The following is a 17,455-nucleotide window of genomic DNA, read 5'->3' on the forward strand; positions in this document are numbered from 1 at the left end:
CAAATTAAAATAGCAACTTAAAAGGAATATAGATCTATATACTGATCATCAGTCCTATGAATCAGACAATATTTGACCACTTTGAGACTGGCTGATAATTGGTTGATGTGTAACACCAACTCTTACCCAATAGCATTGTTGCTGCTGATGTCTCTCAGCGTTGGGATCGGCGACTCCACTGGTCTGAGGAAAATAAAAATGGTGTTTCACAGGATTTGTGAGGCTTTAGTTTCAAGTGCCTCAACAGATATCGCCCAGGTAATGACAAAACTATTTTATTAAAAAAAAACAAGATAAATGTGTTGTCTCCTTACTTATCTGGTAGAATAGGGTCTTCATCTAGATTTAATATACCCTGGATTCCATGGCAAAGTTCTGCAGGGATCTCAGTGGCCTTGAGAGAGGATTGAATATTAAACCTCAGACTAAGGGATTTTTGATAACACTTTAGATTTGGGATTGCATATTAACTATTATCTAAACCTTTTCCTTCAATAAACTCTTATTTTGCTGCTTATTGATAGTTAGTAAGGTAGTTGTTGTAGTAGCCATGTTAGATATGGGGTCAGGTTAAGGGATTTAGAATATGGTCATTAAGTAAAAGGCATTAATATGTGCTTTATAAGGACTAATAAACATCAAATATGCAAGTAATATGCATGCTAATGAGCAAGTAGTTAATAGTGAATCTAAAGTGTTAACGGATTATTTACACTAGAGCTTTTGGTCCAGATCAATTCCATTTGTGAAAAAACTGTCTGTTTAAAATTAAAAAAAAAGAAAAAAAAAAAGACGACGATTATTTTAGTCAATAATGAGATCACAATTTTTTTGTAACTAATTTCATGCAATTATTGAAGTCCCTATATTTTCTACATAACTTTAAATATACACACACGTATAAACTTTTACATATAAAATTTAAAGAATATAAAGATGAAAAAACTAATTTCATTTAGTTGCTAAGGCAACATTTCTAATTTTCATTCAAATAAAATGGAATGTTTCATTTTATGTAAATGAGCTTTGTTTTTATAATCAGAGGAAGATCAGTACCTCATGAGATTCTGCAAGGTAGAGTTCCCGGATGAAATCACAAAGGGGGTGGGACTTCCCCACAAACACGACATCACTTCCTAGACTGTTCCTTCTCACTGAAAACAACCATCAGATGGTAGAGTCAGGTTACAACACTGAAGATAAACCACTTAAGCACAAACTAATTTTTTTTATGAAAAAACAATGCAACATGACTGGCCAGTATTTCTACTTTTATACTGTTTGGCTATAAAAGAATATGCCTCACCCTCCTCTGAGGACAAATCAGGGTAGACGTCTGCTAACGCTGCTCGTAACCTCCGCTCGTCGACAAACGGCAACAAAGCAACACCTGTCGAGAGGAAAAGAGCAAATCACAATGACAGAAAGCACAATACAGTACTCGCCGTTTCGGTTCAGACTGTGAAGCTCAAAGTTAAGTGCTGACCCTGCCAGGCGTACTTCTTCCCATTCAAATCAATGGCAAAGTCATCAGGGTAGAAATCAATGATTGAGGATTCCTGTTAAAGACAGATAAAAAAAAAAAAAAAAAAAGTTAAAATTCATACCATTTACATTCAGACATGTCCTTCGTCTTACTATGCACAATTATGGAGCAGTATGTATGTCAATATAATAAAGAAAAAATATCAAATAAATAATAATAATAATAATAATAATCTTATTTTTTCTAAAATAATAATAAAAAAAAACTACATCTAAAACCTAAAATAAAACTACAGTAAAAATAAATGAAAAATAATAAATAAAATATATATTTTTTTATAAAAATGACAAATAATAAAAATGACAAAAAATAAATAAAATAAAAACAAAACACCAAAAATAAAAGGAAAAAAGATGGATGAATTAAAAAAGAAAAAATTAAAAAAAGATTTAATAAAATTTAATAATTTTTAAATGCAACTTAAAATTGCATTTTGAGAAATTAAAAAAGCTTGTCTTGCACATTTAATGATAACTATAAGTGAATATATAACTGAAAATAAATGAACACAATCTGAAATAAGAAAACAAATGGATACAATAGGTGCTTGGCCCCTAATAAATCTGTCGATTGGGTGTTGAACAAAAAAACTAAATCTGCAATTTTTTCTTGATCTAATTAAATTCTCAAAATTACAAAATCAAATGTAGCTCTGCATTCTCGATCACTTAAAATGCATTTCAGAAGCAGCGGTCAGAGGTAAATGTGTTACTCACTGGGTCCGCCATTAGAGCTCTCCATGTTGGTGGCAGGAAGTTTCCACTGGCAGCAGGAAATACACCCATAAGCTGCTCCAGAGGTTTGAACTACAAATGAGGAAATACGATGACAGAGTTAAATCAAGCAATACAAGAACAATGCACTGACACACAAACATTTATGCACTATTTGTTTTGGCTCAGTGCTGCAATGCGTTTCAAATTACCGGTTTGGTCCCTTTCTCGAAATCGCTGAACATGCCCTTGATGTCTTTGAAGTCGGAGGCAAACGGAGCATAATGAAAGGGAAAATACCACTTCCAGGATGCGCAGCCCTGTAGCATAAAAACAGACACTTAGAGACTGTCCGTCATACCACACAAAGACAAGTTAAATACATCTTCAGTTACTTCAATCAGAAATGCTCGATTTTGGAAAGACCTTCAATCCAAGTCATTCTTAAGACCTCTTCCATTAGCCTGTCACACTTACACTTTCAATGGGAGACCTTGACACACCGTCACATTTACAGCTCAATTAACACTCCAGAGGGCATTTAGACCAGACAGTTTAAGAGAGAACCAAGAGAGCCTCAACAAAAGACAAAAACTATTAAAAGACCACAATTTCTGGATTTAGCCCATGTCTATTACCTTTAAGGTCATCAACATTTACAAGAATTTTTAAGTAGATACACATTAAAATGGTACAAGCCCATAAAACTGAACCAAATACAAGCAGGGAAAACGCATTAAGAAAGAAAATAAGCAAAAATTTGTAAATGTCTGCCTGTATCTGCATTTCTTTTACTACGGTTAGGAGTCAATTCATTTCTGAAAATCAATTCTTTCAAATGGCACTTTACAATGAATCTTGAAATCAAAAGATTTGAGATCCAATTATTAATTTCATTTGTCACGCAAAGCTGTTCAAAGTCCCAGTGTGGCATTTAAAATTCTGTCAACATCATATGTAGGTAAATATTTTATAAATATATACATTTTTATTTATAAATAAATGTCAATAAAAGAGGAAGTCAGTTAGAGCTCTAGCAAAAACAAAGGGCATGGAGAAATCAAGAGTTTGGAAACCACCAGCAACCAACAAAGACCTGATCGGCTGAGAAAACAACAGTAGTTGATGACAGAAATCATAAAAGCTGTGAAAATGAATCCTAAAAGACGTGCCTGTAAAATCACCAACAACTTCCAGAAAGCTGGGGTGATGCTCTGACAATGTACTGTCCTCAGGAGACTTTGACACAGAATTACAGAAGCTACACAGCAAGATGCAAACCACTGACCAGCACCAAAAATAGAAAGACAAGATTAGAGTTTGCAAAAAGGCACAAAGGTGAGCCAGAAGAGTTTTGGAACTGTTTATAGACCGATGAGACAAAGATGAACCTTTATCTAAGTGATGGGAAAGCAAAAATGTGGAGAAAAAAGCGAACTGCAATGATCCCAAGCATACAGCCTCATCTGTGAAGCACGGTGGAGGTGGTGTCATGGCATGGGCATGCATGGCTGTCTCTGGAACAGGCCCTCTCAAATTTACTGATGACTTAATGTATGATGACAGTAGCAGAATGAATGTGGAAGGGTACAAAACCATCTTGCCTACCAATATTCAAGAAAATGCCTCCAGATTCATTGGGAAGTGCTTCATATTGCATCAGGACAATGGCCCAAAACACCCTGCCAGTTCAGTCAAGGAATTTATAAAGGCAAATAAATGGAAAGTCTTAGATTGCCCAAGTCAATCTCCAGATTTAAATCTGATTGAACATGAATTTCACCAGCTGAAGAGGAAAGGCAGAAACTCCCTTCTTTTTATTTGGTAAAATATTTGTGTTGAAACGGCTAATAATTAAATGTGACATTCTGTAGTTTTGTCTCATATTCATCTTTTAATCATATTTGCAAATGTCTCGACTCCACAGCCAACAGAGCAATTTTGTCTTCACTGTTCCAATACTTATGAAGGGCACTGTAGTTTTACTAAATATTGATACATTTCAAAAGATAAGCTCTTCTGGCAATATCTTGCATTTACTGAAATGTTTATATAATATATAATATTTATGAATTCTCTCAATGACGACTACTCTGGGTAAAAAGCCCTTTTAATTTAAAACAAAAGAACTATAATTTCACATATACACGTATATGAGAATGTGTGTGTAATATATATAATTTCTTTTTTTTAATTGATTTAGGATTTATTGTCTCAAATTTCCAAATGAGTGAGAACACATCTCTTCGGAACGGCAGTGGTGGCAGCTTTCTGCTTCCTTTATAGAGTCAACCAATCTATTAATTTCCTGTATTTAAATTGACATTCAGTCAAGTGGCAAAAAGCAAAAAGGTGCAAGAAATTTGTGCAATAGAAATTATACTCGTGACCCCTCAAATGAAAAAATAGACACCCTAATGTGGGTAAATAAAAGGCATGTAGACATCTGCCCCTGAACACACTCTGCAGTAATGCCTCCTCTCATCTACCATTTGGCAGCATCTGTGTGTGTGTGTGTGCGCAAATCAGCGGATATGTAGCAGAAGGGAGCAAACACGTCTCACGCAGCAGTGAGACTCCATAATGAATCTGTTCAGTGGTTCCCGTGGGATGGCTCTCGTCCGCCGAGCACATGGAGTGAGCGCAGGCCGTGCATATATATAGAGCTCCAATTACTGCAGACAAATCCCTGCACACAGAACTCTAATCAACCAGAGACCTGCTAAGAGAACGGAGCTCTAATGACTGAATTTCAAGCTAAAGATCAAGACCCTGCATTAAAACTCAACTAGATAACACTAACCGGCTCAAAGAGCAGCGTAAACACAGAGCACAGTTGTTTGATCCTCTAGCTGGTGAACAAACAGAAAAAGCGAAGGAGATTCTTGAACATTTGATGGATCCGCTTTAAAACGAGATGCGAAAACTGTTCATTTCTGACTCAATTTCAAAATAAGTTAAACAAAAGGTAAGAAATGAGTGTGATTTTGATCAAAACAAAAGTGTAATATTCATGCCGGCTTTAGGCGGTCTACACCGAAGCTGCACATCATCTTACAACACTAACTGTGAACCAACCAGGTTAAGGCCCAAGACTTACCAACTGTGTAAAAAAAAAAAAAAAAAAAGTATTTTTTTCTTATTCACCATAGATGCATTAAACTGATTTAATTCCAAATAAATGCTGTTCTTTTAAACATTCTATTCAAAGAATCCTAAAAAAAGGATAGTCGTTTCCACAAAATATTAAGAAACACAACCGTTTTTAATATTGATTGGATTAATGGCTGCTAAAAATTAGCTGTCAACAAGTGAATTAATGAAATTTAAAAATAGACTTTTTTAAAATTTCCAATAGTTCACAATATTCCTGTTTTTACTGTATTTTTGATCAAATAAATAGGGGTGTAACAATACGCGTATTCGTATTGAACCGTTTGGTACGAGGCTTTAGGTTCAGTACGCATTACAAACTGAATGATTCATTGGACTAATCCTATTACTTTTGGAAAATAAAAGAGCTTAAAGTGTGTGTAATATCAGTGCCACTGTGCTCAATGCAGCCCAAACGACGTAACGGGCAACGTGCTTTCTGCCCCGCGATAACCTCCCCTTGCTGGGGTGCGTCGAAAGACAACGATAGCCAGAGATATTGTCAAAAACATCAATTATTGGCAATATTAAGAGGATTTGGCATTTCCAATTAATGAAGGCCTGTTACATTCTTATTTTTATTAGGCCTATTATTATTATTATTATTAAGTTACTTTTATTGTTAAAATTACAATTAATTTGCCCTGCAATAATAAGGTTACCGCATAACTGACGCGCGCTGCGAGGATAAGATTAGGCTATTTACTCCTCCTAATTAAAATGTTTTTTAAAAACGTCTATTAGGCTATAGCTACCTACAATGAATTATAGTCCAGAATTTAAATATTAACACTGCAATCATCAATAAAAATTAATAAAATAAAAAGCTGTTATTTCAAGCACCGACTTTCAAAGACAACCTGTTTAACACGAAATATGTTTCTTCAAATTTTTTTCATTCACTATGTGTGGGCCATAAGAGAAATATTAAGGAAATAAATGAAAACAGCTATAGGCTATACCATAATTAACATGTTGAAGTAGATTTGTCACTCATCTTCCATTTTTACTTTCACTTTCTGCTTATAGTGAATTAAGACGTTCACCAGCATAAATCTTGCGCAAAGTTTGCACGTGTAAACCCTAGTGCAAATGCGTGCTTGTGTGATATACATTGGCTCGCCTTCATGGTTTAAAACAGAAATATTTCCAACATTGTGACGTAACCAATTTCCCCAAACCCCCGTATCGAAAACGTACCGAACCGTGAATTTTGTGAACCTTTACACCCCTACAAATAAATGCAGCCTTGAAACCGTATCAAATTTCATTATCTACTAGTCTTTATATTTAAGTGTTATATTCTCAAAGCAAGCATTTAAATTTAGCAAAACCACAAGCGAGTAAATTTTGCATGGAATTGGAACAGAATCATTCTGATCAACTAATCTCATGGTTAGGTTGTATATTAACAGCAATAAAATTGAAATTCTATGCAATGCGAATTATATTTTTATACACGCATGCATAATATGTGCCTCTTACCTGGTATAATAACTTAATTTTTTTATATAAAACCATTTTACATGGAATGTGTGGATTTATTATATAGACTATACACAGTTTGAAGAGCATTCAGCATGATGTGAAATCAGGGTTATTATTGTTAAGTAATGTAACCTCCCCCCCACACCCGTGTGTGTAAAAACTTGAAATAAGTTTAAGTTGATGTAATAAAATAAGCTATATAAAATATACACACACAAATATTATTAAAACTAAAATAACACTGTGTGGAAAATCCAATTAATGGAAGACATTATGAAAAATACATAATTGATATAATGAAGCCTGTAAACAGTAGTTAAGGTGTGTGTACCAGTGACTTACCTGATAGTAGTACCTGAGCACCCAGCACAGGCCCTCCACGTATGACTGCACCACTTTCTTTCGAAACTCATCATCTGTTGCATCCACGTCAAATTTAGTTTTGTAGTAACGCTGTTTCCAGCCCTCCTCCCATAACCTGTGAAACATTTACAACACAGTCACAGATACATACACCTCTCAGTTTGTCGTCTTCTCCAAAGATGGGCCTGAATTCATTAAACTGAAACCAGGCTCTCCTGTGCCAAAACGAGCAGGTTCACTTATATGCATATGCACGCCTATGAGAATTTCCCACTTTGACGGGCTCCATTAAGAGGCGACGGGAAACTTGTTTTCCACCTTAGCGCTGGTCAGGATGTTTTGACATGCTCTGGAAATGCAGCTCACATAATCAAGGATGAGCTGCATCTGTCTAGTGTAACCTCTACAGCGTCCCACATGGGACACGGAAAACCTCCATGAATACCAATTGAACCCAATCGATTTAGACCGTGTTGGAAAGCTAATCACTGAAACATTTGCTGTGTTAATCACTGGCGGTACAGAGACGCATCAGTGAGAGACTCCTGCAGGATTCACAAGGATATTTGTGTAGGGATGTCCAAAACATTTCAAAAATTATCTAGTTTGTGGATTTCCTTATCGACTAGCGGCCTTAAGGAAGGCTGGTATAATTAAGCTAGTTTCAGACTCACCTGACAAGAATTGGAAAGGTATTGGTGGCATTTACAAACGATACACATTTTAAAAACAGAAAAACAAAGCAGAACGCAAAAGTCTTGAGATGAATGCTAGACTACTTCCAAGTTGAGGCAATGCTCCAAAGATAAAAAAAACAACAACTAAAAAACAAAATCAATTACTAAACATTAAATAAAATACATCATACCACTTTACAACAAATTTCAGTTTGTTAATATGAACAACAAAAAAAATTCTAATTTAGTTGGTTAACTAAAGCATATTCATATCAAAAAGTAGGAATGCACCGATACCACTGTTTCCAGTACACGCCCGATACCGATACTTTAATTTTTGGTACTTGCCGATACCGAGTACCGATACCGATATTTTTATTGTATTTGTACATTTTTTAAATATTGGGTAAAGAAAACAAATGAGTATGTAAAATGTTAGTTGATTAACTTCATTTATCAAATAGATACTCTCAAACCAAAATGTATTCAGACACCTTCAACATCTCACATTTTATTTGCTATAGTTTAGAAAATGCTAATAAAATATTACAAGAACTCCAAGGTAAACTGTGTCAGAACAAATTTAGCTTGATAATACCTTTCTATCAATCAATCAAAATTATTCAGACAGCTGTTGGTATGACAATATTTACACAACTATCAATACTTTGTCGGGCCACCCTTAGCCTTAATGGCAGCCTGTAGTCTCCTGGGCATGCTATCAACCAGGTTCAAGAAAGCCTGAATTTACATTTTTTCCATTACTTGGTTTCCATTACTCTATTTTTGGTCTGACTTTTGTATCAATTTTACTGGTAGTCCACTGTATGAAGAATTTTTGGGTATAATTTGTCACAGTTTACTTTATTTTGCTATCCTCAGTTACTTAAATTAACTATAGTGTCCTGCACCCACTAATAAAAAAAAAAAAAAAAAAAAAAAAATTATTATATCTGGTCTCTGAATAATTTTTGGTTTGACTGTATATTCTTCGGTTATTTTTCACACTTAATTATGCCCATTACAATGTAATTTACAATTTTTTGTTACTTTCACTGTTAATTTTTTATTTATTTATTTGCTCTATGGTACATCATCTACAGCGGCTCAGTGCTGTAACCACGCTTTTTGCTGTAATTATGCAGGGAACCACTCGTTATAAATCAATAATTTTCAGATATAGAATTTTTTTTTTCCATCTGAAACATGCTGCGATTTAGATTTCAAAGCCATATAATTGCAGAAACACGCATGAAGCAAGGAAAACACACACAGCGCGCGCACTTATGTGTACCGGAGCAGATGAAAGGGACAAGTACAGAACAGCCTAGCGCATTTCACACAGGCTGATAGCTTCACTTGTGTTTCACTCGTGTTCAATGCTTAAGGTTAAAATAAATGATGTTTAAAGTGAATGAATGCCCCTATATGTTGTCATATATTTACAATTTAGTTTTAATTCAAATGATGCGTGCTGAACGAACATCAATAATAACTACATTCTGCTGTCTGTTTTTCTGTTGTTGGTGTTTCTTTGTCTGAATATGGCGCTGATCACATGCGTGGTATCGGCGTTTAGTATCGGGGCATTTTAACGAATACGAGTACATGAGCTCAGTATCGGTGCATCCCTATCAAAAAGCATTTATTACATTTCAAAAACAGAAAATCCAAGAGCAACGCAACAATGCCAATCTTGAGATGCATGCTATTTTTTTGCTCTAAAGAATAAAAAAAATAAATGAATCAATTAAAATAATAATTGTTACAATAAGGTTCCATTTGTTAACATGAATTGGAAATAAAAAAAATTATAATGTTGATAATTTAAAGCATTTTTTTAAAACAAAACAATGCTGAAGTCTCGAGATGCATTGAAGAAATTTGGACTAATGTAATTCGATTCAATGCTCTATATACATATTTAACAACAACAACATTTCTATAACAAATAAAGATAAGTAATTCTTTACAATGAGGTTCAATTTGTTAACATTAACTACATCTAACAATGAAAAGTAATTCTACAGCACTGATTAAGCTTCATTAAATTTCAAAATTTACCAATACATATGAACTGCTCATTGCAAGTTAAATTTTACTTAAAAATAAATAAGGTCTTATTGATTAATGCATTAAACAGTTTCCAAAAATATTCTATTGGTTAGTCAGCTATTGGACAACTACTCAGCATTGTGGCCCATTTCTAGTGTTTTATTGTTATTACCTGACGTTATCTTCTGGTTCCGGTTCACTGTCACTGTCCTCAGCTTTACGTTTCACACCACGACTATCCATGTCATTACTGGCTCCAGCAGGACTCTGAAAGGAAGCACAGAAACACTGTTATACACTTAAAATGAACGAGAGTCATATTCTGAGGTCGCAGACACTGTCAAAGCATAAAGCTGCTTAAAAAAAATTATTTTACAAAGAGCATGAGCAAGAGAAAAAGAGACATGCCTTCCCATTTTTCATCATGGCTCTCAAGGACTGAGCTGCTTCCTGAAAAATACAGAAACGGCAGACTTGACCAAATGTTCAACCAATGTGACAAAACAAGCATGAAACTCAGGACGAATACAAAAGCTGCTAAGCAGTACAGCAGTCGAGCTCTTCCAGTAAAAATCCCATTCATGTTCTCCAAAGAACGTGATTTTAACAATAATGTAGGATTCTTTCACTGCAAAAAATACACAGAAAAACAGCTTTGAGAGGTTGATTAAACAACGACATGATGCTGTAGAAACCACAAGTTGGTTTAATTATGTTCAATGGAATTTATTGCAAAAGAGCTCAGAAGAATCTATTATATTTACCAGTCAAAAGTTTGAGGTCTGTAAAAAACTTAATGTTTGTGAAAAGTCTCTTTAGCTCACCAAGGCTACATGATCAAAATACAGTAATTTTGTGAAATATTACTACGATTTATTGTAAAAACTTATTTGAATATATTTTAATGAATTTATTTCTGCAATGCAAAGCTGAATTTTCTTCAGTGTCACACGATCCCTCAGAAATCATTCTAATATACTGATTTGCTGCTCAAGAAACATTTCTGATTATTAGCAATGTTGAAAACAATTGTGCTGCTTCATATTTTTGTGCAAACTATAATTTGAGGTTCTTTTTAGCATTCATGCTGATTTACTGTGGTTCATATTAACAAATTACAAAAACAGCGAAGGCAGACCTGATTGCGCTGATTTCCCTGCATCCTCATTTCATATGCAGCTTGTCTGGCGTTCTGCACTGCCATGGGTCTGTCTCTGCCGCCCAGAGCCTGAGGGGCAAACTGGCCACGAGGGACAAATGATGGACCCTGGTCTGCCTGCGAAGAGAGCAATTCACACGCATTCATGATTTAGATACTTCTGCAGACTTTAGTTATACCACAATGAAAGTTCTGCGATTTTAAAAAGAAACATTTGTTATATTGGTTCATGTTTTAAAATTTGATTTACAAATGTGCGCAAAAAAGTTACTTAGCTCTATCATCCCACCCTACTAATTCACAGCCATAAATGTGTGTTATTTGCATGATGTAAATGCACATTCATTGTGAGTGAATGCATGATTTTTCTGGGTCAAGATACAAACCATTCAGCCACTGTCAGCTAAATTAAATAACCTTGTGAAAGAATTCAACTCACTGTCTTTCAAAGGAACTGTGGATGTATGTGTTAACATTTCAAAAGGAATTATTGCAAAACCCCTTCACATTTAATTGCTTCCAAAAACTGTTTAGAAAGAGAAGCACATTTTCACTCACTTTCATTCGTTTTTTCTTTTCCTTCATTCTCCGTTTAAAACTCTCCTGCAAGAAATAAAAGGCCACGATGAGCCCAATGACGTGCACATTTCTGTATCATAATCATTGACGTGAAGAGTCAGAGGTCACAAGCCCTCCTCTGTGCCATATTGACAGCAAACAACATCTTTTGTGTGGTCTCACGTCATCATCTTTGCGCTTTTTGAAGATGTTGTCCTCTGCCACCCCTACGGCTTGCATAATGAGCTCGACACGCTCGAGATTGACAAAGCCGTTTTCTGTTAAGTAGCCCTACAGAGAGAGAAAGAGAGCTTATTTATACATTTCTCCCTTCAATCAATTCCAAATGGATAAAATCAAGTCACATCAAATTAAAACCATTTTATGTTGACTTCAAGCTTACAGTACATGGGATACATGGACATGGAACTACTCACCCCGGTTTTATGCACGACATCTTTGTAGATTCCAACCAGACGATCGATGGCGCCCTCTCTGTTAGAAGACAAAGGAGAGTCAGAACTCACAGTAGATCACACTGAAATGACAAACTAAATAAAGCAGCTTCTGTGAGTGTACCTGATCTCAAGAGACGGTAAGTGGGGCAAGAAGTCGTTTCCCACAAAGAAACACATGAACACCCAGTCATCGACACTCCGTTCGAAGTTGAACGGGAACGGCAGGCTGGCCATTGTTAACTCCCTCTCCAGGTACTGTGATGAGGAAAAGAAAAAATTATATACAAACAAAAATTCTGGTAAATATATTATCTGTTTTCTATCAATATGGTTTTCCTTAGCACACATTCACATTACCCAGGTTTTATGGCAGCAGATTTTGCACATGCAAACATTTTCCTTAAAATTAAATAAATTTGCTGAAAATTCTCTCACCCTCAGGCCATTCAAGATATGGATGAGTTTGTTTCTTCATGTGAACAGATTTGGAGAAATTGAGCATAAGCTAATAAATATGTCACAATAATCCACAAGTAACCCACAATAACTGCAGAGGATTCATTGCTGAGCAAGTGATGTCATGCTAAATTTCTAAAAATCTGAAAAACAAACTAGTCTATATATTGGATGCCTCAAGCTGAGCAAATTCAGCAATTTTTAATTTCTGAGTGAACCATTTCTTTAAAATGGAACAAACAAACCTCCCGTAACACAATCAGTCGGATGAATATGAACTCCTGTTCTGATACTGGAACGGTGTCTGCAAATTCATCATGCTGAGAGAGAAAACACAAAATATAAGTTCATACATAGAGTTAAGGTGATTAATGGATGGAGAGGATGAGTCAATTACCTCGCCCTGTTTTTCTCGGGCCAGTCCCTGACAGTCTTTGATCTCATGGCCCATCTGACCACACAGGGCGCAGGGTCTGGGCTTGTTGGGTTTAAACTCCTCTCTTATAATGGTAAAGTTGGGTTCATGTGTCGCCAAACCCAACATGATCAAATCAGCTGAAAAAAACAAAAGATAGAATTAAACCTGTAATTATAGAGTTCACTGAACTGAACTCGTGTTTTAAAATGGGCAGTTCATAACACTTTTCAGCCAGCAAAGTTTTAGAGAATGGTGACTCCAGAAGGTAAAAAAAGATAAAATGCTTATATTACATAAACATGCAGCTAATGTTCTACATAAATGTAAATAATGGAAGCTTTCAGTCAGATTGATATTTTGAAGTATCTCCTCTCCAGACTAATCAAATGCGACATACGTTTCCGCATTCATCCACTTAGTGCATTAATCCTACAGGCATAATGTCGTGTATCATATCCCCTTATAAATACTAATAAAACCAGACAGATTTAATAATTCCATCTCAAAATCATACCACAACATTTGTTATGTTATAAATAAATAATACTAGTAACAACCTGTAAGAAAATATGTAGCTCTGTTCACTAAAGTCTAAACTACACAGCTACAATTTCAACATTTTCAAACTTTACAAAAGTAAAACACTTTACCATCAGCTCCACAGAGACAGTGATGTGTGTTTGGGTCATGATTTGGCTGAGCTGAAAAAGAAAATGACCCAAATGAGACATTAGACCAATGAAAATCTTTGCAAATCACATTTCAGATATTAGTCTTATCCTTAAGGCCCCGATATACTTCAAACGAAGTTCGTTTTCGTTTGGGAGCAAAAATAAGTTTGAAAAGGCTGAGCGACGGTATACTGTTTTAAAACATTCCAACACCCCCGTGCTGCTGGAGGCGGGGTGTAGATTAATGTAAATGTGTCGTGACGCTCACACGTTTGCCATAAAAAACAACAACGATGCAATGAAGGTGTATCTTGGTCTCTTATTAAACTAGATAAATTATTACACGTTTTTATATTTTATGTGTTGTCATAATTTGATAAAAACAAAGGTTTATTATTGTATGTTATGGCATTTCATTTACTGTATACCTTTTAAATTCGCTTATTGAAAGAACAGCAGCAGCAGGCCATGGTGTAACATTTATTTGAAACATGTATTTGGTACTTGCTACCTTATATCTTTACTCTTTCATTTCATTCTTTTCATGGCTTTGGAAAACTTGCATCTGATGTTTCTCTACGTCGCTTTTTGCATAACTCCGGGTTGTCGACACCAAGTTTCGTTGCGATTTCTTTCTAGGAATTAAATGCTTTCTCTGAATCTTTAAAGTCTCCCCGCGAGTGATTGTACAGGTGCGGATACATCTGTGGCAGCTCAGCTATTCGACACAATGTATTTATGTTGCTAGTGACTTGGAGATGTTGTTCCCCTGCCTGACCTCAGTTGAATGAGATACGAACCGGGAAAAAACAAATCGAGCGTCAAAGAAGGTGGAGTTCCAGAACACACCCACCGATTGTGTAACCGCCACGGACCAATGGTAGCTCAAAGGTGTTTAGAAGCCAAAACGAACTCCCCAGAAATTTTGCTTTGGTGAGCAGTATCGAACTGCCGAAACAAACTCAAAACAAACTTCGTTTCGGCCTGATTTTGTTCGAAATGACGTCAAATCAGTTTGTTCTTCGATTTCGTTGGAAGTATATCGGGGCCTTTAAGCATTTGCATGATTAGAAAATGTCTCAAGTTGCTCATTTAAAACAACAGAAAAGGAAAAGGCTTCAATTAATAAATCACAACAAATCAAATCAATATTTCAACTTTCACTATAAGACCACAACCCGATTTCTAAGATCTACCTCTCTGTCTTCTGATGAAATCCATAATTTTATGCTCTCCTTCTCCGGGAACACTGGCATCTGACAAGAAAACCTGCAGGACAAAGTATTTATTTACTGATTACATCCCACAGCAGAATAAAAATGCCAAATATTACAGTTGATTTGAGGAGTCGTTTGACCTACTGTGATATTACGCCATCCAGGGTCATTGGTCAGTCTGTCTGCGACGTAATATCGCAAACATTTCGCCAAATTATCCATGAATTCGGTCCCCTAATCACAAAACAGGAAAACTACTCATTACATCTGACAAAAACACAGACTAAAATTTTCTGCAGCCCTTAAATTATGAGGAAAACAGAGGAGAAAATGTAGATTATGTTTGGCCTAAACATAATCAGAGGACACATAACTTCATTAAACCATCCAAAAATGATGAACACTTACAGGGGTGATACAGTTACTGTCAAAACGTTCTTTGATTTCATCGGGTGGCAGGTAACCACCTAAAAAGAGAAACATCTATCAAGCTGGGAAACCAGAACATGTGTACAAACACCAAATCAAATGTTTGTGCTCATTTACTGTTTATATGCAACTCAAATATTAATAGATGTTGTTATGGTTAAAGAGGTGCAGCATCTCTCACCTCTCTGAATAACTTCTTCCCTTATTTTGTTTTTCTCCTCTACAAGCTCCACTCCTTCTTTAGATGCCCGGAAGCGTCTTGAGCGCTGCTGGTTCATTTTGGCACGAGGAGCCTGCACAGTACACAGATGAGCAGCACAAAAAACGGTTACAGAAACTGTCGACTACAGTATGCATGAATGTACTGATATTTTATTAGTATATTAGAGAGATTATCGATGATAATTTTTATTTACTCCTCAGATTATCAATCAGGAGTTAGCACAAATTGATAAACTATGTACTAATATTTTGCATCAATGTCATTATCTTTGTTTTGACATGCCAGCTTATCTTTCAGCAAACTTTTATGAACTCCATACGGAGTCATATTATAACCATAGAATTTCCAACTAATTGAAAGAAACTTAGCGTTTAATAAAAGACATAAATATTTGTTTCTAACACTTAAAATTTAAGTAACTAACTCCTGAATTTATGTGCATTATTAAATGAAACATCCAATTTAATGATGACTATTTTCTGTACAGAGATTCAGCAGGTATACTGAAAGCACAACGTACATGCCTAATAGAGATGTTATGAAGGATGATACATACCACGCCATCGATTGCCATATACAGAACCCGTCTCGGCCGAACGATGTTAAAGAGACGGTCTATATATTCGAAAATGGCAACCATCATTTCATCTTCATTTTTAGGTGCTGGCCTGCAAATAGTTAAAATAAATGTTTTAATAAAGTCACTTAAAAACATATCAAATTAATATATGAATGCGAGAATCTCACTTGTCCTCTGGATGAGTGCACGGGTGAATAATTCCATTCATGTCCAGATACAGGTTGTCAAACTCCACTTCATTTGGATTGGGTTTGCTGGTATCAACTGGGATTTTAATGCCATTGTACTCCTTGGCCTGAAAAGTAGTTAAGATTATTTACATATATAAAGATATTAAATGACATGTTTTGACAGTCTCAAAACCTAGTAAACTGTCAAACTGCTTCAGTTACATTGCATTACAGCCACGTTTTGAAGAGAAATGTTACTGATTTGGTACTTGAACCCACTTGTTACAGTTAGCTGGAAATTTGCATAATTGCCTGTGATTGGTTGGTCTTACACACGTAGGTACCCTAAAAATGCTGTCTAGGTAATAACCTTTCAAGGTGTTTGGGACACAACCATACATTCGCATCTCTAATTTAACCAGAGTAAGCGTGTATTCGACCAAAACATTGACTGCGATTAAAACCACGTGAACTGAAACACACAAATACAACCTTTAAAATCACAGCTGAGAGCCAGGACCGCAAGGCTCATTTGATTACAGCCATAACTAAATGATGAATTACGCAATTAATTAATTAAACAGTCAATGCGATGCTAGTGTGTCTCACCTTCTCCTCAAGACTATGAACTATTATTGACGGATACTTCCGACTCAACCAGCGGAAAAACGCGGGGACTCCCATCTCCCGTAAAATACAGCACTTCTGAACGAAAGAGCAACTTTAAAAACGATTAAAAACAGCAGGAGGATGAAAACGGCTACCAAACACAGCGCACGCAGCTTATTTACCCAAGAACACTGTGAGTGACTTCCGGGTCATCAGGAAGTGACGCTAAACGCGCCCTGCGCTGGCTAAAACGCGAATAGCACCTCCAAACCAACTGCTGGCTACAAACAACAATAGGCGTGAAAAATAATAATTAAAAATTGATAAATAATTATAAATTACGATTAGCCTATTATTTATAATGGCTCCTTATCTTTTCAGATTTTTAGAAATTTTCGATTTTTTTATTTTTAAATTAAACTTCAAATAAATGTTAAACAAATTAAATTTTAACTTAAAGTTCTCTTTTAAGCACATTTTTACAAAAGATAAAAATTTAAATGAATAAAAAT

The 17,455-nt window shown here is 35.5% G+C and overlaps 1 protein-coding gene across 2 annotated transcripts in view; it reads right to left on the bottom strand.

Annotated features, from left to right (window-relative positions):
* The window catches only part of LOC306880676 (5'-3' exoribonuclease 2-like), a 28,742-nt gene extending 11,578 nt beyond the window's left edge, over nt 1-17,164 (bottom strand). Inside the window, exons 1-25 of one of the 2 annotated variants that reach the window (XM_079434374.1) lie at nt 16,944-17,164; nt 16,332-16,459; nt 16,141-16,252; nt 15,543-15,654; nt 15,341-15,399; nt 15,077-15,166; nt 14,912-14,984; nt 13,695-13,745; nt 13,024-13,181; nt 12,872-12,946; nt 12,292-12,425; nt 12,150-12,207; nt 11,896-12,003; nt 11,713-11,757; nt 11,134-11,271; nt 10,404-10,445; nt 10,168-10,262; nt 7,243-7,378; nt 2,472-2,579; nt 2,263-2,352; nt 1,487-1,559; nt 1,307-1,390; nt 1,057-1,154; nt 315-394; nt 127-183 (exon numbers count right to left, since the gene is read on the bottom strand). In XM_079434374.1, the coding sequence (XP_079290500.1) occupies nt 127-183; nt 315-394; nt 1,057-1,154; nt 1,307-1,390; nt 1,487-1,559; nt 2,263-2,352; nt 2,472-2,579; nt 7,243-7,378; nt 10,168-10,262; nt 10,404-10,445; nt 11,134-11,271; nt 11,713-11,757; nt 11,896-12,003; nt 12,150-12,207; nt 12,292-12,425; nt 12,872-12,946; nt 13,024-13,181; nt 13,695-13,745; nt 14,912-14,984; nt 15,077-15,166; nt 15,341-15,399; nt 15,543-15,654; nt 16,141-16,252; nt 16,332-16,459; nt 16,944-17,018 (2,279 nt within the window). In that variant the 5' untranslated portion in view covers nt 17,019-17,164. The remainder of the gene's footprint in view (nt 1-126; nt 184-314; nt 395-1,056; nt 1,155-1,306; nt 1,391-1,486; nt 1,560-2,262; nt 2,353-2,471; nt 2,580-7,242; nt 7,379-10,167; nt 10,263-10,403; nt 10,446-11,133; nt 11,272-11,712; nt 11,758-11,895; nt 12,004-12,149; nt 12,208-12,291; nt 12,426-12,871; nt 12,947-13,023; nt 13,182-13,694; nt 13,746-14,911; nt 14,985-15,076; nt 15,167-15,340; nt 15,400-15,542; nt 15,655-16,140; nt 16,253-16,331; nt 16,460-16,943) is intronic. The other variant, XM_079434375.1, reaches the window with a different exon arrangement.
* Between the last annotated feature and the right edge of the window lie 291 nt (nt 17,165-17,455).

Source organism: Barbus barbus (assembly GCF_936440315.1).
Source record: "Barbus barbus genome assembly, chromosome: 14".
Taxonomy (NCBI): Eukaryota; Metazoa; Chordata; class Actinopteri; order Cypriniformes; family Cyprinidae; genus Barbus; species Barbus barbus.